This window comes from Thunnus maccoyii, chromosome 15 (genome assembly GCF_910596095.1).
Source record: "Thunnus maccoyii chromosome 15, fThuMac1.1, whole genome shotgun sequence".
Taxonomy (NCBI): domain Eukaryota; kingdom Metazoa; phylum Chordata; class Actinopteri; order Scombriformes; family Scombridae; genus Thunnus; species Thunnus maccoyii.
Window position 1 is genome coordinate 618,193 of NC_056547.1, and position 25,000 is coordinate 643,192.

The following is a 25,000-nucleotide window of genomic DNA, read 5'->3' on the forward strand; positions in this document are numbered from 1 at the left end:
GAAACCATCAGTATATAAAGTAGTTAAATGATCATCAGTATATAAAGTAGTTAAATGATCATCAGTGTATAAAGTAGTTAAATGATCATCAGTATATAAAGTAGTTAAAATGATCATCAGTATATAAAGTAGTTAAAATGATCATCAGTATATAAAGTAGTTAAATGAACATCAGTATATAAAGTAGTTAAATGATCATCAGTGTATAAAGTAGTTAAATGAACATCAGTATATAAAGTAGTTAAATGATCATCAGTGTATAAAGTAGTTAAAATGATCATCAGTATATAAAGTAGTTAAAATGATCATCAGTATATAAAGTAGTTAAAATGATCATCAGTATATAAAGTAGTTAAATGATCATCAGTGTATAAAGTAGTTAAATGATCATCAGTATATAAAGTAGTTAAATGATCATCAGTATATAAAGTAGTTAAATGATCATCAGTATATAAAGTAGTTAAAATGATCATCAGTATATAAAGTAGTTAAAATGATCTGCACATGGACCAGCTGACCACACACTGAACATAATAATGATGAAATAACATTTATAACTCTAACACTCACTCACATATTTCTGTATCACGAGTACTTTTACTTTTTGATACTTTGAGTGGATTTCGCTGATGATTCTTCTATAACGGATCTTTTCATGGTTTTCTGTGAACCTGCTGCGGTTCTGTAATAAGAGGATAAACTCATTGAGATGCATCTCGTCTAAGCTAACAAACATTTAGACAAAAAGCAAAAAAATAAATACAGAATAAGAATTATAATAGATTAAACAATCTAACGACACAAAACAGTCAACATAGTAACACCGACAAGGACATAAACAGCATCCTAAACCACACCGACTACTTCTGTTACATCTGTACAAAAAATTAACTATTGTCAATATCACCCAATCAATTATACTGATATAATCATATTAACAAATATACAACAGAATAATATTAATATGTCCTCCTGACAACAGTGAATCATCAGTAAACTTTGTACATATATACACATATATACGTATGTATATGTACCTATATATACATATATGTACAGTATGGTGATATTCAGGCTCGGTGAAATTTATTCAGAAAACATCTAAAACGAAATCAAACATTTCATTATTCATCAAAACAGGAAACAAAGGGAGATTCTTCTGTCTCCAGCCTCCTGGAACAAAGTCACCTGAGCAGGTGTGTTTCTGAACACCGCAGTGCATCCTGGGAATTTGCTTTGGTCTGCAGACCATAGCTGATCAATCAGAAGACCATTAAAGGGTTAAACCGAGTCTGGATCAGTTTGGTTCTTCAAGGTTCTCCAGTGTTCTGTGGAGGAACCAGTTGGAACCTAAACTGATGTAAATGATGTCATCAATATTACGGAACAATAATTGATAAACAGAAACATAGTGAGTCGGCTCTGACAGTTTAAACTTTATTAGCAGTACCTGTGTGTAGAGTGTATGTACATGTGAACATGTGAACATGTGAACATGTGAACACAGACATTAGACGTGTGAAGGCAGACAGACAGTTTACAGGAGAGAGAAGACACCTTTGAAAAGAGACACCACCAATCAGAAACAATCAGGAAGCTGAAGGTCGAGGTTTAGTTGCAGTTTAGCTTGTTGTTGTTGTTGTTGTCGTTGTTGTCATGGCGACTGTGTTCCACTGTGGAGGCTGTGGACTTTCTCTGAAACACAAAAACACAAACACAGAGGATTGATTTGTTTCTCTGAATCATAACTTCTTCTGCAGATCACGATTTACGATCAATACAGGAAGCAGAGACGTGGACACAGGAGACCAGAGGTCTGTACTGAAGCAGGTTTGGGGTTATTGAGGTAACTTCAGGTGTAACTCTGGCTTCATCACCATGGTAACTGATGCCGAACAGTTAACCACCCCGACCACTGACCAATCAGATCACTGGAAATAAAGAGTCATCATTCCTACAGGATCCCGACATGGACAAAAGTCCTGAGTTACAATAAAATGACAAGTAAAAAAGATCAATATATATTTTTGTAGGTCAGTAGAAACATTTTATTGTTCCATGTTTCTGGTTTTAAAACAGAGCTTCTAACAAACGGAGATCGTTTACGACACTAAACACATAACGATGATTTCAGCTGCATTTTAATAGTTTACGTTGATTTTCTCCCGGAGTGAAGCTGACAGTGAGGATGATTTTACTCTCTGATTCATGGCTGCAGTCAGAATAACATCAGACAACTGCAGATAAACACCAGAGATCAATAATCCTCACTGTTAATTGGCTCCATGATTATAAATCATCAGTCATTAAATACTTTTACACTCTTTGCTTCAGCAGCAGAAACAGTCTGACGTTACTTTAAGTTTGTTATGTGACATATTCAGATGGTTTCTAAACAGTGAAAATACTCCTTCTATACTTCAGTCATATAGAATAATTCCTACATGTATTTTATTTATTTATGATTTCTAGTGTTTGTTGTATGATTACAGGCTCGTTTACATTTCATTTGGTTGAATCTGCAGGTTCTTGGTTTCACTGTTTCATCTCATATGAAGAACTTCATTCATGGTTCTGATGATGTCGCTCGTTATTAACGACCCGCCTCTTTCACATGAACGCGCTCGTAGCTGTTAAACCAGAGTTACTGAGCTGGTTGATAACAGCTTCATAGTTCTGGTTCTGGACGGTAAATGTTAGACTCAGTGAAGCCAGATAACCAGAAGATCCTGGATGTGTTGAACCTACTTCGTAATGCAGACCTCTCTCCTCGCATGGCTTCTCCTGCATCCTTGGTGGGCGGGACTTAGGGTGCGTCTCAAGTCTCTTAATTTATGTCTCCTCGCTCCTCGCGTGAACCAGAAGTTGTTCCTGATGCGCCATTTTGACGAGCGTCCCAAGTCTCTTATTCTGCTCCGAGGAGCGAGGAAACACGAGAGCGGCCTCACAGGAAGTCTTTTACCGGCCGACACGCCCCCTTATTGGATATCAGTTATTGATTGGACGCTGCAGCTGATCAGACTGATCTGATACATCACTGCAGTTTCACACCGAAGTGGAGACAGATTACAGATTCAATTTAAGTTTATCACTCCCAACTTTTATGTTTTATTTGTTTTCTATTAATTGTCGGTCTGATCAGCAAAAGAACCATAAACAACTTTCTTCATTTATATGAAAGATTTTTCTTTTCATGATGTTATTTCCTCCATTAAACTGTTTCTTGCTGACAGACAGACTCTTCCTGACTTTAATTTGATCCATAATAACAGTTAAACACATTTATATTTTACATCATTTATCGTCATTTACATTCAGTCACATGTGAGGCTGAAAGTTCCTGAACGTCGGGTTTGATATGAGTTACATCATTTCCATTTTCCCTGAAACATTTAGCCAAATACATATTTCCCAGTGTTCAGGAGACACTCTGATCATATTCTGGGTTATTGAATGATGAATTCACTATCAGGATTATCAAAAGATACAGATACAAATAATCAATAAATAGTATAAACGCATTCTGTGAGTAGAAATGGTTCCTGTGCGTCTGAGCAGGACACAGTATAAACACAGAATGCAGGTTTTTATTTATGTGTTTGTTAAACAGGAAACAGCTGCTGCAGTGATAACTGTGAACCTTTATTAGTGTTAACACAGTGCACACGTGCACAGACACAAACTCCATCAGAAGTTTCTACAGCTGTTAAAGCCGACTGACAGCTGATCCAGCTGTGATCAGCTGATCCAGCTGTGATCAGCTGTCGCCGTCATCAGAAACAGACATTGCATCACGTGACGCTTCAGAGGAGAGGACGTCTCATGTCTCTAAAAACAAATTTCAACAAGTTTCCTTGCGCAAGTGAAACATGGATGCAATTTCAGAGACTTGGGATGCATCTTTAGATGCATGCAGCGACGCCAGTGAGGGAAACGTGACATCCGTCCATCCTGAACATTCGAGTGTTTTAGAATCCAAAGCACCGACAGGAAGTGAACTGACTTGTACACATCAAACACAAGTCCTGGTCCTGGTCTCTCCTTAATGACTTTACTGTTCTAGTCACAGACCGGTCACATTTCATTTTTATTATATTTATATTATTTATTATATATTATATTGATATTATAAAGTTATTTTACTGCTCTGCTGTGTGTGCACTCCTGTAACAAACTAACAATCATAAATCTTTGTGTTTTTAAATAAAGTTTACTTTGATTGAATATTTGAACAAACATCTGCAGGTCTGAATTTAAACCACATGATTGAAAACAAGTGTTTTTGTTTTTTCCAGGTGAGTCGGTGTGAAGATACCTGCAGCTGCTGAGCGTCCACACTTCAGAGGCTGAGCGTCTAATTCATGACTAGAAGAAGCAAACAGACGTAAAAAGACTCAGTTTGACCTCCGTTCATAATAAATCAAGTGTTTCACATCATTCATTCATTCATTTACAGGACAGACCAAGGTCAAAGGTCAAACAGACGTGGATGAAGACCTCCAGCACTGACTGAGAGCTGAACTGCTGTGATACTGCCTTTGAGGGAACATCCCATCATGAAGGCCGCCACAGAGGACTGACGTCTGTTACTGGCAGTTACTCAGTTATTGATTGGACTGATTGATAAATCACTGCAATGGAGACACTTAACAGCAGGATGAGTTCATTCTGATCAACAGATGAACAACTTTAATTTCCATTAAATGATTATTAATTATGGATGATATTAATTTTCAGACAGAGGAGGAGAGCCTGTCTGTCAGCGAGAAACACATTTTAATCTTTCATCGTCATTTATTCGGTCACAGTCACCGTTAAATAACGGATTTAAGTCCAGACACAAACTCTATCACGAGACTGATCAGCTGATCAGCTGTTATCAGACGCTTCAGCATCTTTCAGTTACTAAATTTCTTTCTTATTTCCTGGTTTCCCCTCTCGGACAGACTAAAGCTGAAATTAGTCCATGAGGGTCTGCCAGTGACATAAATTTCGTCATCAGAGGATGTATGCGCCGGCTCTGTGCGGACAACAACACTATCATCCACGTCCGCTCAGCAGTATAAATGAAGACGCAGGTAAAGGAAACGTGAATGCTATTTAACCCTGTATCTCAAGTCAAAGTTGTGATGGATCTGCGCTGTGATTGGCTGTGAGGCAGTGTGATGTCACAGAGGGGAATGACCTTTACCCTCTGTGGTGGCAGGGATGGAGTCATCCGGCTGGTCCACTGGTGTTGCTGCAACAAGAAACGATAAAAAACCTTATTAATTAAATAAACTGAGGCCACGCCCACAGCGAGCCACCTGTTCCTGTAAACCAATCACAAGTCACGAGTCATGAGTTACTGTTCTGTCTGACTCATGAAGACTCTTCAACTAAACTGACCCCTGATTTAATCCTGAGCTTTCAGTTCTTCATGGTGTCCTCAGATCTTTCTTTGACCTCTAAACTGTTTATCTTTAAATTCTGCTGTGTTTGTTGGATTTTCAAGGAAACCTGGAGCTCCTCCTCCCATCATGCCCTGATTCCTCACACCTGTTGGTTGGTCTTTAAAAGGCCTTTCAAGCCCCACCCACTCTGTTTCTCTCCCACATTGCAGCCAACATCAACAGCGTTAGTAGAAGCCGCCTTTTCCTGTTCTGTTGTTAATTGTTTCTTTACTTTGTAATAAAATCCTTGTGTTTGCAACTATAGTTGTGTTTGGCTCCTCTATGTTTTTTCCCTTGAGCTGGACTCTTAACAATTTTTTGCCTTTGAATTCTTTATCTTTATTTTTCAGTCATAAACTTAAACTCCTTCACTAAATGATGAACTTTCTTTATGATTATTCCCTCTGTTACGGCCCCACGGTCTCTGCCAGAGGTCTGCACTACGAAGCAGGTTCAACACATCCAGGATCTTTTGGTTATCTGGCTTCACTGAGTCTAACATTTACCGTCCAGAACCAGAACTATGAAGCTGTTATCAACCAGTGAGCACGTTCATGTGAAAGAGGCGGGTTGTTAATTACGAGCGACGTCATCAGAACCATGAATGAAGTTCTTCATATGAGATGAAACAGTGAAACCAAGAACCTGCAGATTCAACCAAATGAAATGTAAACGAGCCTGTAATCATACAACAAACACTAGAAATCATTAATAAATAAAATACATGTAGGAATTATTCTATATGACTGAAGTATAGAGGGAGTATTTTCACTGTTTAGAAACCATCTGAATATGTCACATAACAAACTTAAAGTAACGTCAGACTGTTTCTGCTGCTGAAGCAAAGAGTGTAAAAGTAGTTAATGACTGATGATTTATAATCATGGAGCCAATTAACAGTGAGGATTATTGATCTCTGGTGTTTATCTGCAGTTGTCTGATGTTATTCTGACTGCAGCCATGAATCAGAGAGTAAAATCATCCTCACTGTCAGCTTCACTCCGGGAGAAAATCAACGTAAACTATTAAAATGCAGCTGAAACCATCGTTATGTGTTTAGTGTCGTAAACGATCTCCGTTTGTTAGAAGCTCTGTTTTAAAACCAGAAACATGGAACAATAAAATGTTTCTACTGATCTACAAAAATATATATTGATCTTTTTTACTTGTCATTTTATTGTAACTCAGGACTTTTGTCCATGTCGGGATCCTGTAGGAATGATGACTAATTTATTTCCAGTGATCTGATTGGTCAGTGGTCAGAGTGTTGATGCAGAGCAGGTTAACTGTTTAGCATCAGTTGCCACGGTGATGAACCCTGGTAAGAAGCGAACCAGCGTCGTAGGAATGAAAACCCAGAGTTACACCTGAAGTTACCTCAATAACCCCAAACCTGCTTCCTAGTACAGACCTCTGGACTTATGTGTGTTGTCGTTCAGTGTTGCTGGTTCCTGGTTGGTTGGAGCTGAAGGTAATCAAAGTATTAGAGGCAGCTGATCACTGTCTCCAGGTTGCATAAAACCTGCCCCTGGTTGTCTGGTGGCTTCCTCTTCCCTGGCACCATGTCGTGTTTTGTTGGGGTTTTTGATTTTCTGTATAGTTTATTTGGCATTATCTTAGTTAACCTGTCTATGTTTTCCCTGCCAGTTTCATTTGTTAGAAACAACATTTTGTTACATTTGTTAAATTAAGTTAATGTTTGTTTAATAAAATTCCTTTCTTTCAGTTAATACCTCATGTGTGCTTCCTTTATTTGCTTTGGTCCCAGACCTGGACCATAACACTTCCTTCTTTGGTGTTTTCCATGAATTCTTTATTTTGATCTTGACCAATATTTTTCATTCTTTCATTATTAATACCATGATCTTTATCTTGACCTGCGATGTCTTCAAGCTCATTTTGGTGTCTACATGTGTCATCCTGACCTTTAATTTGTTAACTCTGACCTTTGACTTCATCTGTTTGACATCTTAATCTTTTCAAATTCTTGCATAAAATGTTAATGAATTCTAAAGTTTCTGTTGGGTCATATATCTTCTGAATACTTTAAGACTTTTTTTAAAATTTTGGCCTCTGAGGTCTCCTTTTTATAAAAATAAAGAACTCATGAAGTTTTGTGAATGTTTTAAATGAGGTCTGAGTTTCCTGTATCCCTGTATATTCCTGTATGTCAGTCACAGTTTACCTTCAGTGGAGTCAAGAGTTTCTGAGCTCCACTCCACAGGTTCTTCAGTATCCGGTTTCACAGAGTCATCCTGGTTCAGCTCCTCCTCCTCCTCAGTGATCTCAGAGTCCAGCATGTCACTGCTGTCCTGACTGTCGGAGGTGCCTCCCTGACTGTCGGAGTTGCCTTCCTGACTGTCGGAGGTGCCTTCCTGACTGTTGGAGATGCTGTCTTGACTGTCGGAGATGCTGTCTTGACTGTCGGAGATGCTGTCTTGACTGTCGGAGGTGCCTTCCTGACTGTCGGAGTTGCTTTCCTTACTGTCGGAGTTGCTTTCCTTACTGTCGGAGATGCCTTCCTTACTGTCGGAGATGCTGTCTTGACTGTCGGAGGTGCCTTCCTGACTGTCGGAGTTGCTTTCCTTACTGTCGGAGATGCCTTCCTGACTGTCAGAGGTGCCTTCCTGACTGTCTGAGTTGCTGTCTTGACTGTTGGAGGTGCCTTCCTGACTGTCGGAGATGCCTTCCTGACTGTCGGAGTTGCTGTCTTGACTGTTGGAGGTGCCTTCCTGACTGTCGGAGATGCCTTCCTGACTGTCAGAGGTGCCTTCCTGACTGTCAGAGGTGCGGTCCGGACTGTCGGAGATGCTGTCCTGACTGTCCACATCACTGCTATCACTGTCAGTCTCACTCGTGTCGCTGTCTTCTGCAACATCCTTCTCTTGGTCTGCGACCATGCTGTCGTCATTCTCCTTGCTGCTGTCTGCGGTCACCTCTGACTCTCCCTCAGCTGGCTCCACCTCCTCTGACATCTCATCGTCTCCCTCCTCCTTTGCACTCTCCCCCCCAATTGCCTCCTCACTGTCTGCCTCCTCCCCCTCCTCCAGAGTCATGCTGTCATCATCAACCCGGCTGTCGTCCTCGTTTGCTATGGTTACATCAGAGTCAGAGTCAGCCTCAGCCTCAGAGTCACCGCCAGTGTTTGAGTCCTCCTTGTCGTCATCGACCTGGCTGTCATCCTCGTCTGCTGTGGTTATATCAGAGTCAGCCTCAGCCTCAGAGTCACCGCCAGTGTTTGAGTCCTCCTTGTCGTCATCGACCTGGCTGTCATCCTCGTCTGCTGTGGTTACATCAGAGTCGGAGTCAGCCTCAGCCTCAGAGTCACCGCCAGTGTTTGAGTCCTCCTTGTCGTCATCGACCTGGCTGTCATCCTCGTCTGCTGTGGTTACATCAGAGTCGGAGTCAGCCTCAGCCTCAGAGTCACCGCCAGTGTTCGAGTCCCTGTTGTCGTCAGTGATGGCGCTGTCAACAGTCTCTGTACTGGCTGCAGCGTCCTCAGCATCTGATGATTAAACATATTGGACTGTTATTAGTTATTTGATTTCATGTCTTCAGTGAACCAGTCATTGATGACTGATAATGCTGGTAATGTTGATGTCTACATCAATTAAAATACCTAGTTTGTAAGACAGAAGCACATCAGCACACAGAACCAAACAGAAAGAGTCGATGTGCAGCGTCAGCATTTCATCAACTCGTCAGAAAAAACTCGTCGTGATGTAGAACACAGAAACAATCAGGGTCTGAAAATACTGCTTCATAACACCTGTATTAATATTCTACATGTCTGAGCTTAATTTCAGACACATGCAAGGCCCTGCAGGAGTAGTTCGTTCAGCTGAAATTAAAAGAGGTGGTCCTCTGCCTTGCTTAAAGGACATTTACACAAGGCGCTGCAAGAGCAAGGATCCCAACCATCCAGATAACGGCCTTTTCTGCCTGCTGTGGTACACCAGGCCATCACCGAGAGGCTCAGGATGAGCTTCTACCCTCAGGCCACTAGGATCCTAAATGAGGTCACTGCCAAAGACTGCCCCCCCCCTCCAATCATACACATATACATATATTATTGCTATTTTTTAAATGATTACTGATCATTACAGACTTAATCTATTTTAATTACACAATTAAGAGGGAACTGATGACATTGCATTCACTGTTATTCTGCCTGACTGATTGTATGTGACAAATAAACTTGATTGATTGATTGATTGATTGACATACATAATGTCATATACTGTATATCACATCACATACATTGAATCACAAACAGACAAGTGAACAGACTGACAAGTGAACAAGGCAGACAGGTTATCTTCAGTGCTCTCTGGACTTGTGGAGATAAACCCGTTTAATGATGTGATATTGTTAAATTGATTTGGTAGTCACATCCCATACATGATGTCAGATGTATTAGTGGAGGTATTGACTATATACTACACTATTTACATTAAAATACAAACAGCAATAACAAATAAAACATACACATTGGAGAAAGGGGATATGTTATATATGTGTATGTTCATATGTACAAGCATATACATAGATAACCATACACAGCACTAAACAGGGTCAGGGTGAAAAAGTTACTTACAACTTATTACAAATAACAGAAACACACATGTAAAATAATATTCAGTACAAATGCTTAATGTACAAATACAGATACTAAAGACTGAAATATATGAAACTTTTATTCTCACCATCAGTTTTGTTTGTTTTCTGTGAAGCTGAATCCTTTAAATCGCTGTCATCTGAAGCTGCTAACAAAGAAAAAACAATATAAGAAATACATATATATTTAATATACAATATAAGAAATGCATAGTGTGTATACAGTGTGTACACACACTATGTGTTGTGTGTATATAGTGTGTATACAGTGTGTACACACTAAGTGTTGTGTGTATACAGTGTGTGTAGTGTGTATACAGTGTGTGTAGTGTGTATACGGTGTGTATACACTATGTTTTGTGTGTATGCAGTGTGTAGTGTGTATACAGTGTGTACACACTATGTGTTGTGTGTATGCAGTGTGTGTATACAGTGTGTGTATGTTATGTGTAGTGTGTATACAGGTTGAATACAGTGTGTGTAGTGTGTATACAGTGTGTAGTGTGTATACAGTGTGTGTAGTGTGTATACAGTGTGTAGTGTGTATACAGTGTGTGTAGTGTGTATACAGTATGTAGTGTATATACCGTGTGTGTAGTGTGTATACAGTATGTAGTGTGTATACAGTGTGTGTAGTGTGTATACAGTGTGTGTAGTGTGTATACAGTGTGCGTAGTGTGTATACAGTGTGTGTAGTGTGTATACAGTGTGTGTAGTGTGTATACAGGTTGAATACAGTGTGTGTAGTGTGTATACAGTGTGTGCAGTGTGTATGCAGTGTGCGTAGTGTGTATACAGTGTGTGTAGTGTGTATACAGTGTGTGTAGTGTGTATACAGTGTGTAGTGTGTATACAGTGTGTGTAGTGTGTATACAGTATGTAGTGTATATACAGTGTGTAGTGTGTATACAGTGTGTGTAGTGTGTATACAGGTTGAATACAGTGTGTGTAGTGTGTATACAGTGTGTGTAGTGTGTATACAGTGTGTAGTGTGTATACAGTGTGTGTAGTGTGTATACAGTATGTAGTGTATATACAGTGTGTAGTGTATATACAGTGTGTAGTGTGTATACAGGTTGAATACAGTGTGTGTAGTGTGTATACAGTGTGTGCAGTGTGTATACAGTGTGCGTAGTGTGTATACAGTGTGTGTAGTGTGTATACAGTGTGTGTAGTGTGTATACAGTGTATGTGGTGTGTATACAGGTTGAATACAGTGTGTGTAGTTTGTACCCATTATATACACAGTGTTTGTAGTTACCTGGTGGTGGTGTCACAGGTTCACCTGTTGGTTCTTCTACAAAATGAACAAAAACCAAAATCAACAATGATACAACTGAGCCTTGTGTGTGTGTGTGTGTGTGTGGGAGTGAGTGTGTGCGTGTGTGTGTGTACCTATCAAACAGGAGAATGTCAAGCCAACAGGGGACATTTTGCCGCACCCTTGATGGATTTAAATCATGCTAAAGTCAGGTCTAAAGCCCTCTGGTAAATTTATTTTAATTTTGTTCAGCAGGGGACTGGCAGGTATGTGAGTGTTAAAGCTCAGACTGATCAGTGCCCCTGCAAGCTGAAGAAGTGATTTTAACTCACTCAGGTGGTTTATTCACACTCCATTGTGTGAATCGTTTGAAGCCTCAGGGAGGCTTTGAGACTGTAGAGAAGCTATTTAAAAGGTTACTTACTGAAGGAACCAGACTGTATTTAAAAGGTTACTTACTGAAGAAACCAGACTGTATTTAAAAGGCTACTTACTGAAGAAACCAGTCTGTATTTAAAAGGTTACTTACTGAAGGAACCAGTCTGTATTTAAAAGGGTACTTACTGAAGGAACCAGTCTGTATTTAAAAGGTTACTTACTGAAGAAACCAGTCTGTATTTAAAAGGTTACTTACTGAAGGAACCAGTCTGTATTTAACATGCAATTTGTGTGTTGATGCACATTACAGAAAAAAGCTCCATACTTTTACTGTGTGTAATGACATGAGTCCCCTGTTCTCTAGAACATAATGACACAGGTTACCTCAAAGATAGCATACAGCCGCAGTCACACTCCACCGGAGATCTAAACTGATAATCTTATAACACAATTCACACCCCACAATGAAATGAAAAACAAGGTCACTGGTGTAATATAGTTTAGAAATATTTTAAACAATATTTTTATATCACATAAACCCAGATACATGCAATATATAGTTTTTTTTCTGATGCTGCAGTTCTTCATAAGTGTATCATATAAATATAAAGTTATATTTTTTGAAAGACATCAGAAAGACCTGGAGGTCCTTTCTCTGATAGGCTGATAGGCCCCTCTAAGCCCCCTCTATGACTGTCAGTTTTTCATTCTGCCTTTGACTGAAGCTGTGAACGACTATAAACACATTTAATTTCCAATATGGTCAGACAGCATGCCGTAAGAACCGACTCTGATCTACCATAAATCGACTCTTACCATTGAGGTGAGCCAGCAGTGCTGCACTTCTCTCTGAAATTGGAGAAACAAACATTGGATAAACCATACGTTTAGTATGTGACAAACTGAAGTGAATGAAGTTTAAATTAACAGTTTCTAACGTCAGATCATTTTAAGGAACAGATTAATTTTCTCAGCAGAGTTAATCAGTCTGTGACTAAAACATTCTGATGTCTGTTCTGCTCTGTGTGGATTCAGGAGGTTTAAATTGGTCCTCTGGTTCTGATGTCATCAGGAGGCGTGGTGTCTCTACAAGGTCAAAGGTCAAAGCCTGAACCTATCAGAACAACCCATTCAGATGATGCATCTGATTTAGACTGAGTCAAAAACTGATCAATTAAATTAAAAATTGACATTTACCGTCATCTGATGGGCTCTCTGCAAGAAACACAAGACAGACAGAGAAATCTTTATTTTTATCTTCATCATCTATCATTTTATCTATAGCATGTATATAATCTATTACTACTATTATTGATTAATATGGATGTTAATGAAGTGAGTCACATTTATTTGTAATATAATTATTTGTATAAACTTTCATAACTGTATCAATATTTAAAGCTAATATAACATCATAAAGTGAGCTGCTATGGCTAAAGTGATTTAGAATATCTTTAACATTTATAATGTGATCAATAACAGTTTAAACCCTTAAAAGTGATAAACAATCCTTAAAAAAAAAGAATACATTATTATCAAGAGTTGTAGTGTTTAATAATAACTTGTACATGTTATGGATTAAATTAAATTAAATTAAATATAAATTGCATTATTAATTTGTACAAATACTAATAAAGACATAAATGTATTTATCAATCAAAATAATTAAAATATATAATTGATTAAAAAGTATATTTAAAACCAATATAATTATGTAATTAAAAATAATGATGAACAATATTTGTCACAAAGTCTAAAGTGAAAAAAGTAATAATTTATAATCTTATGTGTTTTATATTAATATTATAGACTGAGAGTTACCCTAACCCTAACCTGTGAGAGCAAACCTATAAGTTAATAAATTTATTAGTAAAGACAATAATTAATTACTGATTGATGAATAATCACTGCGAATAGATAATAATTTGATCCTTTATATGAATCCTCTATAACTGATTTAAAGAGTTAAAGAAAACAGTTAAGATGTTTGTCAATAAAGTGAAGCATTAATCATCATAAAGTTACTATTAAACATGAATAAAATGAGTAATATTGATTATTAATCCGTAATGATTTCAGCTTACCAGGAACTGGAGCTGTCAGAGAAACAGCAGCAAGAGCGAAGAGCAAGATGACACACCTGTAACACACATACGCACATACACACACATAACCACACACACACACACACACACACACACACACACACACGCACACACACACATAAACACACACACACACACACACACACACACACACACACACACACACACACACACACAAAGATAAATATCATGCCATAAAATAAATGAACAAGATGAATAAACAACTAAATATTCATGTAGACAACAAAGACAGCCTCATTTAATGGACAGTAAAGTAGTTGCAGTAAAGAAGTCAAAGTTGCAGTAAAGCACTTACAGTAAAGCAGTTACAGTGAAGTAGTTACAGTGAAGTAGTTACAGTAAAGTAGTTACAGTGAAGTAGTTACAGTGAAGTAGTTGCAGTGAAGTAGTTACAGTGAAGTAGTTACAGTGAAGTAGTTACAGTAAAGTAGTTAACAGTAAAGTAGTTACAGTGAAGTAGTTACAGTGAAGTAGTTACAGTGAAGTAGGTACAGTGAAGTAGTTACAGTAAAGTAGTTACAGTGAAGTAGTTGCAGTGAAGTAGTTACAGTGAAGTAGTTATAGTAAAGTAGTTACAGTGAAGTAGTTACAGTGAAGTAGTTGCAGTGAAGGAGTTATAATAAAGTAGTTACAGTGAAGTAGTTATAGTAAAGTAGTTACAGTGAAGTAGTTACAGTAAAGTAGTTACAGTGAAGTAGGTACAGTGAAGTAGTTACAGTAAAGTAGTTACAGTGAAGTAGGTACAGTGAAGTAGTTACAGTAAAGTAGTTACAGTGAAGTAGTTGCAGTGAAGTAGTTGCAGTGAAGTAGTTACAGTGAAGTAGTTACAGTAAAGTAGTTACAGTGAAGTAGTTGCAGTGAAGGAGTTATAATAAAGTAGTTACAGTGAAGTAGTTATAGTAAAGTAGTTACAGTGAAGTAGTTACAGTAAAGTAGTTACAGTGAAGTAGTTACAATAAAGTAACTATAGTAAAGTAGTTAAAGTTACAGTAAAGTAATTACAGTAAAGTAGTTACGGTAAAGTAGTTATAGTAAAGTAGTTATAGTACAGTAGTTACAGTAAAGTAATTATAGTAAAGCAGTTAAAATTACAGTAAAGTAGTTACAGTAAAGTAGTTATAGTAAAGTAGTTATAGTACAGTAGTTACAGTAAAGAAATTATAGTAAAGTAGTTAAAATTACAGTAAAGTAGTTACAGTAAAGTAGTTATAGTACAGTAGTTACAGTAAAGTAATTATAGTAAAGTAGTTACAGTAAAGTAGTTATAGTAAAGGAGTTATAGTACAGTAGTTACAGTAAAGTAATTATAGTAAAGTAGTTAAAATTACAGTAAAGTAGTTACAGTAAAGTAATTATAGTAAAGTAGTTACAGTAAAGTAGTTATAGTAAAGGAGTTATAGTACAGTAGTTACAGTAAAGTAATTATAGTAAAGTAGTTAAAATTACAGTAAAGTAGTTACAGTAAAGTAGTTATAGTAAAGTAGTTATAGTAAAGTAGTTATAGTAAAGTAGTTACAGCAAAGAAATTATAGGAAAGTAGTTAAAATTACAGTAAAGTAGTTATAGTAAAGTAATTATAGTAAAGTAGTTAAAATTACAGTAAAGTAGTTACAGTAAAGTAGTTATAGTAAAGTAGTTAAAATTATAGTAAAGTAGTTACAGTAAAGTAGTTATAGTACAGTAGTTATAGTAAAGTAGTTACAGCAAAGAAATTATAGGAGAGTAGTTAAAATTACAGTAAAGTAATTACAGTAAAGTAATTACAGTAAAGTAGTTATAGTACAGTAGTTATAGTAAAGTAGTTACAGCAAAGAAATTATAGGAGAGTAGTTAAAATTACAGTAAAGTAATTACAGTAAAGTAGTTACGGTAAAGTAGTTATAGTAAACTAGTTATAGTACAGTAGTTACAGTAAAGTAATTATAGTAAAGCAGTTAAAATTACAGTAAAGTAGTTACAGTAAAGTAGTTATAGTAAAGTAGTTACAGTAAAGTAATTATAGTAAAGTAGTTAAAATTACAGTAAAGTAGATGCAGTAAAATAGTTACAGTAAAGTAATTATGGTAAATTAGTTAAAATTACAGTAAAGTAGTTACGGTAAAGTAGTTACAGTAAAGTAATTATAGCAAAGTCGTTAAAATTACAGTAAAGTAGTTACAGTAAAGTAGTTATAGTTACAGTAAAGTAATTATAGTAAAGTAGTTAAAGTTACAGTAAAGTAATTATAGTTACAGTAAAGTAGTTACAATAAAGTAATTATAGTAAAGTAGTTAAAATTACAGTAACATAGTTACAGTAAAGTAGTTATAGTAAAGTAGTTACAATAAAGTAACTATAGTAAAGTAGTTAAAGTTACAGTAAAGTAATTACAGTAAAGTAGTTACGGTAAAGTAGTTATAGTAAAGTAGTTATAGTACAGTAGTTACAGTAAAGTAATTACAGTAAAGTAGTTATGGTAAAGTAGTTATAGTAAAGTAGTTATAGTACAGTAGTTACAGTAAAGTAATTATAGTAAAGTAGTTAAAATTACAGTAAAGTAGTTACAGTAAAGTAGTAATAGTAAAGTAGTTACAGTAAAGTAATTATAGTAAAGTAGTTACAGTAAAGTAATTATAGTAAAGTAGTTAAAATTATAGTAAAGTAGTTACAGTAAAGTAGTTATAGTAAAGTAGTTATAGTAAAGGAGTTATAGTACAGTAGTTAAAATTACAGTAAAGTAGTTACAGTAAAGTAGTTATAGTAAAGTAGTTACAGCAAAGAAATTATAGGAAAGTAGTTAAAATTACAGTAAAGTAGTTACAGTAAAGTAGTTACGGTAAAGTAGTTATAGTAAAGTAGTTAAAATTACAGTAAAGTAGTTACAGTAAAGTAGTTATAGTTACAGTAAAGTAATTATAGTAAAGTAGTTAAAGTTACAGTAAAGTAATTATAGTTACAGTAAAGTAGTTACAATAAAGTAATTATAGTAAAGTAGTTAAAATTACAGTAACATAGTTACAGTAAAGTAGTTATAGTAAAGTAGTTACAATAAAGTAACTATAGTAAAGTAGTTAAAGTTACAGTAAAGTAATTACAGTAAAGTAGTTACGGTAAAGTAGTTATAGTAAAGTAGTTATAGTACAGTAGTTACAGTAAAGTAATTACAGTAAAGTAGTTACGGTAAAGTAGTTATAGTAAAGTAGTTATAGTACAGTAGTTACAGTAAAGTAATTATAGTAAAGTAGTTAAAATAACAGTAAAGTAGTTACAGTAAAGTAGTTATAGTAAAGTAGTTACAGTAAAGTAATTATAGTAAAGTAGTTAAAATTATAGTAAAGTAGTTACAGTAAAGTAGTTATAGTAAAGTAGTTATAGTAAAGTAGTTATAGTAAAGGAGTTATAGTACAGTAGTTAAAATTACAGTTAAGTAGTTATAGTAAAGTAGTTATAGTAAAGTAGTTACAGCAAAGAAATTATAGGAAAGTAGTTAAAATTACAGTAAAGTAGTTACAGTAAAGTAGTTACGGTAAAGTAGTTATAGTAAAGTAGTTAAAATTACAGTAAAGTAGTTACAGTAAAGTAGTTATAGTAAAGTAGTTACAGCAAAGAAATTATAGGAAAGTAGTTAAAATTACAGTAAAGTAGTTATAGTAAAGTAATTATAGTAAAGTAGTTAAAATTACAGTAAAGTAGTTACAGTAAAGTAGTTATAGTAAAGTAATTATAGTAAAGTAGTTATAGTAAAGTAGTTACAGTAAAGTAATTATAGTAAAGTGGTTAAAATTACAGTAAAGTAGTTATAGTAAAGTAGTTATAGTAAAGTAGTTATAGTAAAGTAGTTACAGTAAAGTAGTTATAGTAAAGGAGTTATAGTACAGTAGTTACAGTAAAGTAGTTATAGTAAAGTAGTTATAGTAAAGGAGTTATAGTACAGTAGTTACAGTAAAGTAGTTATAGTAAAGTAGTTATAGTAAAGGAGTTATAGTACAGTAGTTACAGTAAAGTAGTTATAGTAAAGTAGTTAAAATTACAGTAAAGTAGTTACAGTAAAGTAGTTATAGTAAACTAGTTATAGTAAAGTAGTTACAGCAAAGAAATTATAGGAAAGTAGTTAAAATTACAGTAAAGTAGTTACAGTAAAGTAATTATAGTAAAGTAGTTATAGTAAAGTAGTTATAGTAAAGGAGTTATAGTACAGTAGTTACAGTAAAGTAGTTATAGTAAAGTAGTTAAAATTACAGTAAAGTAGTTATAGTAAAGTAGTTATAGTAAAGTAGTTACAGTAAAGTAGTTATAGTAAAGGAGTTATAGTACAGTAGTTACAGTAAAGTAGTTATAGTAAAGTAGTTATAGTAAAGGAGTTATAGTACAGTAGTTACAGTAAAGTAGTTATAGTAAAGTAGTTATAGTAAAGGAGTTATAGTACAGTAGTTACAGTAAAGTAGTTATAGTAAAGTAGTTATAGTAAAGGAGTTATAGTACAGTAGTTACAGTAAAGTAGTTATAGTAAAGTAGTTAAAATTACAGTAAAGTAGTTACAGTAAAGTAGTTATAGTAAACTAGTTATAGTAAAGTAGTTACAGCAAAGAAATTATAGGAAAGTAGTTAAAATTACAGTAAAGTAGTTACAGTAAAGTAATTATAGTAAAGTAGTTATAGTAAAGTAGTTATAGTAAAGGAGTTATAGTACAGTAGTTACAGTAAAGTAGTTATAGTAAAGTAGTTAAAATTACAGTAAAGTAGTTACAGTAAAGTAGTTATAGTAAACTAGTTATAGTAAAGTAGTTACAGCAAAGAAATTATAGGAAAGTAGTTAAAATTACAGTAAAGTAGTTATAGTAAAGTAATTATAGTAAAGTAGTTAAAATTACAGTAAAGTAGTTACAGTAAAGTAGTTATAGTAAAGTAGTTATAGTACAGTAGTTACAGTAAAGTAATTATAGTAAAGTAGTTACAGTAAAGTAATTATAGTAAAGTAGTTATAGTACAGTAGTTACAGTAAAGTAATTACAGTAAAGTAATTATAGTAAAGTAGTTATAGTACAGTAGTTACAGTAAAGTAATTATAGTAAAGTAGTTATAGTAAAGTAATTATAGTAAAGTAGTTATAGTACAGTAGTTACAGTAAAGTAATTATAGTAAAGTAATTACAGTAAAGTAGTTACAGTAAAGTAGTTATAGTAAAGTAGTTATAGTAAAGTAATTATAGTAAAGTAATTAAAATTACAGTAAAGTAATTACAGTAAAGTAGTTATAGTAAAGTAGTTATAGTAAAGTAGTTACAGTAAAGTAGTTATAGTAAAGTAGTTACAGCAATGAAATTATAGTAAAGTAGTTAAAGTTACAGTAAAGTAGTTACAGTAAAGTAGTTATAGTAAAGTAGTTATAGTAAAGTAGTTACAGCAATGAAATTATAGTAAAGTAGTTAAAATTACAGTAAAGTAGTTACAGTAAAGTAGTTATAGTAAAGTAGTTATAGTAAAGTAGTTACAGCAATGAAATTATAGTAAAGTAGTTAAAATTACAGTAAAGTAGTTACAGTAAAGTAGTTATAGTAAAGTAGTTACAGTAAAGTAGTTACAGTAAAGTAGTTGGAGTAAAGTAAAGAATATAATGTAAAGAACATATCCTGAAGAACGTAAAAGTTATCTCTCATTGATTTACATGATAATGGAAAGAATGTAAAGTGAGGATTGTCAGGTGTGTAGAATGACTGGTGGGTGAAATCAGTCATCAGTCTGAAGGGTTAAATGATTGTGTTTCCTCCTCAGAAAGAAAACAAAGCATCTCTTCTTTTCCAACGTATAGAGAAAAGCGAGCTGCAAAACAAAACCGGAGCTCAGGTCCTCAAAGAGACAGAAAAGCTTTAGGTTCATTCTGAGAGTCAAGTGTCGAATGAAAAAGCTGCTTTATCCTTGAAACACTGGAGTCCTTCAGCTGCTGTTCTGCAGAGCAGACATAGAGACAGCTGACTAATACAGTCCTCATACTGACAGCAGCAGCAAAGTAAGAGTCCAGGATCCATTCAAAGTAAACAAAGATCAGCAGGAAAATGTTGAGTCACAATGAAAAGTTCAGTTATTGTTTTTTTTGTGTTAATGATGTAACTTTAAACTGCAGCCTTTATGTGACAGAAAAACTCAAATGTCAGAAGCTGAAAAACCGGTCTGGCATGAGTAAAATCACAGAGTAGAGTCTAATTAGAAACAACAATAGAAATATCAGATAATCACTGGGTGGCATCAACTCGACAACACAAACTGCTCAAAGTCAAACATGAGAGAAACGTCAAGTAATTCCCTCATTACACTCATTACAGTAATAATGTCACAGTGAGCAGAGAATGTTTCCACAAGCCTCATAACATTTCATCATGTGTCATAATGTTTCATAAAGTTTCACAAAGTTTCATATTTCATCTGCTGCGAAATTTCAGCGAACATAGTGATAGATGTGTGGCTGATGTAGAATTAATTTAGTTCCTTCATTCAACTAATCTGAAGCCGGTGAACTAAAATAAAACATGTTTCTCAGGAGAAGAAAAGAACAAACTCACCGTCGCAGCATGTTGTTGTTCAGCAGGTGACTGTAAATGTGATCAAACTTCAGTTTCTTGAGTTTCTGAACTCAGCTGAAAGAGGGCAGCAGCTTTTTATACTCAGTCCCTCCTCCTCCTCCTCCTCCTCCTCCTCCTCTGGATCCACTGTCTGTCTTTCTGCCTGTCTGTCTGTCTGCCTGTCTGTCTGACCAGATTTACAGTATATAACTAAACTGAGTACACCCCTGTGCAATATCGGTAATATATTAAATGATTCACAATTGAAGTATTTTAAGGTGAAGTGTAGGGTATTTAATCTTATTTGTAATTAAAAACAAACAGGTTAGATAAGTAAGTATACCTTAAACATGGCTCCACATGGTGAGAAACTGCCTGAACATGTAAGAAACCAGATTGTAAAACTCAGTAAAGATGGGAGAAGATACAAGATCATCAGTGGGCTGCTGAACATAAGCCCAAACACAGCTGCACCAGTGGTTAGCAGGTACAAGAGGACCCATACTACTAATAACAGAAGGTGCAGTGGCCATCCTCAAAAAATGACAGCATGGACAATTCACTATTTATGCAGCCTTGCATTGAAAAGCAGATGGGGAAGAGCTTCTGCCTTGGCACAACAATTATCTGTGGAAACTGGTGTCTCAGTGACTGCTCAGAATGTGCGAAGAACACTGCAGGAGGTCAACCTCTATGGACATGGAGAAAACCACTGCTCACAAAATGGCACAAAACAGCAAGATTAAACTTTGCCAAAGAACATGAAAAGAAGCCTGATGAATACTGTCGGCGCATTGTTTGTTCAGATGAAACCAAAATAAATTAGTTTGGATCAGATGGGGTCCAGCATGTTTGACGTGGACCTGTCCAGGACTACCAAAGTGACTGCATAGTGCCGACTGTGAAACATGGAGGTGGGAGTGTGCTGATGTGGGGCTGCATGAGTGCGAAAGGTGTAGGGGAGATGACGTTTATTGGTGGCACTATGAATGCAAGTTGTAATCCCAAATACTGAATGAAAAGATGACTCCCAGTCTCTAAAAGTTGGCAAGAGAGGAATTTTCCAACATGACAATGATCCAAAACACACTGCAAAAATCAATTAAAGGGAAAAAAGTGAAAACTATGACCTGGCTGAGTTTGACCTCTGACCTGAATCCAACAGAACACATTTAGAGAATTTTAAAGAGGAAGAGCAACAAAACCCCTCCAGCAAAGAGCAGCTGAAAAGAATAATCTATGAAGAATGACAGAACATCTCCACAGATTTGTTCAAGACCGGTATCGTCCCTGCTCAGGAGGATTGAGTTTGGCATCAGAAATAATGGTGGGCATACCAAATATTAAAAAATAAAAGAATGGGCTGTGCTGAGTTTAGTTGCAGTTTGTTCTTAAATATGGACCCATCATTATAGTTTAATTAGTCAGATATTCTGTTTTTCAAATGAATTAGCTTCTTGGGTTTTGTCCAAAAACTAATAAATTGTATTAAATGGACAGGATTTGTATTTACTTCACATTTAATTGATACTGACTATGGGTGTTATATACTGTAAACTGGGTTTAGATCAGATCACTGCAGATTTTGTTCTGGGGAAGCAACTCAACCTGTCTGACTTTAAACTGACTACCAGGAAATGTCAAGAAATATATACTGTGTGTGTGTGTGTGTGTGTGTGTGTGTGTATGTGTGTGCTATGCCTGGTATGCAGAACTGGTTGGGCAATACTTCATGAGAAACACAAAGAGATTATGAGAAGGAAGTTCTTAAAATAAACTCAGTTAAAGGTAACAACATGTTAAAAACATGTTAACATTTTACCAAAATATTAACAGCATGTGACCAATGTCCTTAATACATTCATGAGCAAGGACAACCTGAATGAAATGCAAATGATGGTTTAATGATCATGAACTTGGGACACTGTGATTACTGGATGAATATGAAGCAAGAAGAATGGTGGCGGTGTGGGAAAGGCTTCATCCCGGGCTCAGCAGACCCACAAAAACCTTCCGAGGAATTCAGTGATAACTGAGAATTGTATGGATCTTGCAGGTTGGAGTGAATGTATGATTGGTAAGCTTGGGAGGACCAACGACCCATGACTTTGATTAGGTGATCTGGGACTCCTTGGCTGGAGGCCGACATGGCTGCTCCAATACAGAAGGAATGACAGGAAAACAAATTGGGAAAGAGTCTGGGCATGATGAGATTCTGTGATGGGAAGAGGGTCAAATGGGGAAACATTTTGAGATTTTTGGATTTGAATGAAACGTTCTAGAGACTTAATAGGACTTAGATATGAATCTAGTTTGAAATAGAGTTCAGGGACTGGATTGCCACTTTGTTTTGTTTACTTAACGTGTAGGTTGGACACGCAAGGGTGGCGACCTGGATTTCATTTGATACATGAGGAGGTAAATTCAGAGCGCTGAAGGAAACCGAAGAAAGCCAGCAGAAACATGGATTCCAATATGCAAGCCAGATGCTGAGATATGTGTCCCGAACGTGTTGATGCAGAGGGAGAGGAGGTCAGAGGTCAATGGGAGATGGTGAGGGATTGGCATTTAAGGCCTTTCATGAGTAACAATTTATAATTTACAATTTCATTTAGCAGACGCTTTTATCCAAAGTGACATACATCTGAGAACAGGGGGAACCTGTAGGCAGCTTATTCCACTTACGTACACTTTGATAGTGGGTATTTTAATTGGCAGTGACAGATGGGGGTGGGAGAAGAAAGTAATTAGCGTGGTTACATCAATAGGAGGAAAATGTAGGTTGAACATATTGTCAAAGGAGTGAAAGGAATTTCAGGCTGTTCAGTAGGTAGAGAGATTGCTATGGATGAGGCTATTGATGATGGCTTTTTGGGATAAACTAATAATCTGGGTGATGGAGGGTTTGTGTCATGTGAAGGTGTAGATAATGCAAGTGAGAACAGGTGAGAAATTAAAGAATGGCCTTGAGAAATGATGTGCATGGGTAAGTTAAAGAGGCCAAGGAGGGAGAGCAGCTGTCGTTTTGTGCAGTGGGCGGTGAGGAGAAGTTGCAGAGGAGATGAATGTGATTAGGTTTCTGGAGCGGTAATAAGCCTGAAGCAGGATGGTGTCGAGAGTTATGCCAAGGAACTCTTGTCTTCCAACAAGGAAAAACCAAACTCGGACAAGACAGAAAATGGATTGGTTAGACCACGAGCTAGGGGCAAAAAAGGAAGAGAGGGGATGAGAAAGTCAGACAATGAGCCAAACAACTTGGGGCTACTTTTGCAGCCAAAAATGAGCCTTACAGCGAAGTAGTAGGCCCCCTTCCAGTGAACCCCAAAGGCCGCCAATAATCGTGGTGAATGGGGAGGACTTTAAATGTGATGTCAGCTTTTGAGTATGATGAGTTGCATGATTCATAGTGGAATATCAGAGAGAAAGGTCTTCACTGGGAGTTAAAATAGGGAATGGTTACCATGAGGATGTCATGAAGTCATTACTACTGAGAGCTATAGGAATACATGGATCAATAGAGTTATGACTCTTTGTCAGCCAAAGTGCTGAAAAGGAACCTAGGGCTGCTTTTATTCTCTTCTATTAATGCTGAGTAATAGGCGGCTCTGGCATTACAGAGGGCCTTCCTATATGTTTTAAGACTATCTTGCCAGACTAAGCGAGATTCTTCTAGTTTGGTGGAACGCCAAATCCTTTCAAGTTTTTGCGATTTTTGTTTTAATTGGTGGGTTTGGGAGTTAAACCATGGAGCTAACCTCTTATGTTTTATTATCTTCCTTTTTAAGGGGGCGATGGAGTCGAGTGTTATTGGTAATGAGCCTGCAGCACTATCAATAAGATTATCAGTTTGGGAGGAACTAAAGTTAACATAAGAGTCCTCTGTAGTATTGAGACATGGCAGTGAATTCAGTACTGATGGAACTGCTTCCTTAAATTTATCTACAACACTATCAGAGAGACATCTAGTGAGGACATTTTTGTCTAATGGTGTGTAATCCAGTAATAGGAATTCAAAAGTTATCAAATAATGGTCTGATAAAATAGGATTTTGTGGAAAAACTATCAAATGTTCAATTTCGATGCCATACGTCAGAACAAGGTCTAGGGTGTGGTTCAGACGGTGAGTGGGATTATTTACACACTGAGAGAAGCCAGTTGAGTCTAATAATGAGATAAACACAGTGCTGAGACTGTCATTATCAACATCCACATGAATATTAAATCACCTACTATAATTACTTTATCTGTACTAAGCACAGAGTACGGACCAGGAGGACGGTTCACTATAACACATAGAACTGGCTGTAAAGTTTTCCAGGTTGGCTGAGAGACTAAGAACAAGACTTTCTAATGAGTTATAATGACGTTCAGGTCTAGAGTTGATAATGAGGCTGCGACTCCTCCTCCTCGGCCAGTGTCTGGAGGAATGTGAGTATTAATATGACTGGGAGGACTGGATTCATTTAGACTGACATGTTCTTCATGACACAGCCAGGTTTCAGTAAGACAATCAATCAATATGATGATCTGAGATTAAATCGTTTACTAATTTGGCTTCAGATGACAGAGATCTAATGTTCAAGAGTCCACATTTAATTCTCTTATTTTGTTGAACTGTTGCAGTAGTGGTTTTAATATTTATTAGATTTTT

The 25,000-nt window shown here is 36.1% G+C and overlaps 1 protein-coding gene across 1 annotated transcript; it reads right to left on the bottom strand.

Annotated features, from left to right (window-relative positions):
• Positions 1–1,609: 1,609 nt before the first annotated feature.
• On the bottom strand, positions 1,610–20,429 carry stm (starmaker). The gene is made up of 10 exons (XM_042435786.1): positions 20,350–20,429; positions 13,773–13,828; positions 12,886–12,903; positions 12,505–12,537; positions 11,311–11,346; positions 10,139–10,198; positions 7,618–8,937; positions 5,192–5,239; positions 4,316–4,365; positions 1,610–1,695 (listed from the first exon to the last, which is right to left on the bottom strand). The coding sequence occupies exons 1-9, from the start codon at positions 20,358–20,360 to the stop codon at positions 4,355–4,357; spliced, it is 1,593 nt and encodes a 530-aa protein (XP_042291720.1). The 5' UTR covers positions 20,361–20,429; the 3' UTR covers positions 1,610–1,695; positions 4,316–4,354.
• Positions 20,430–25,000: the final 4,571 nt, after the last annotated feature.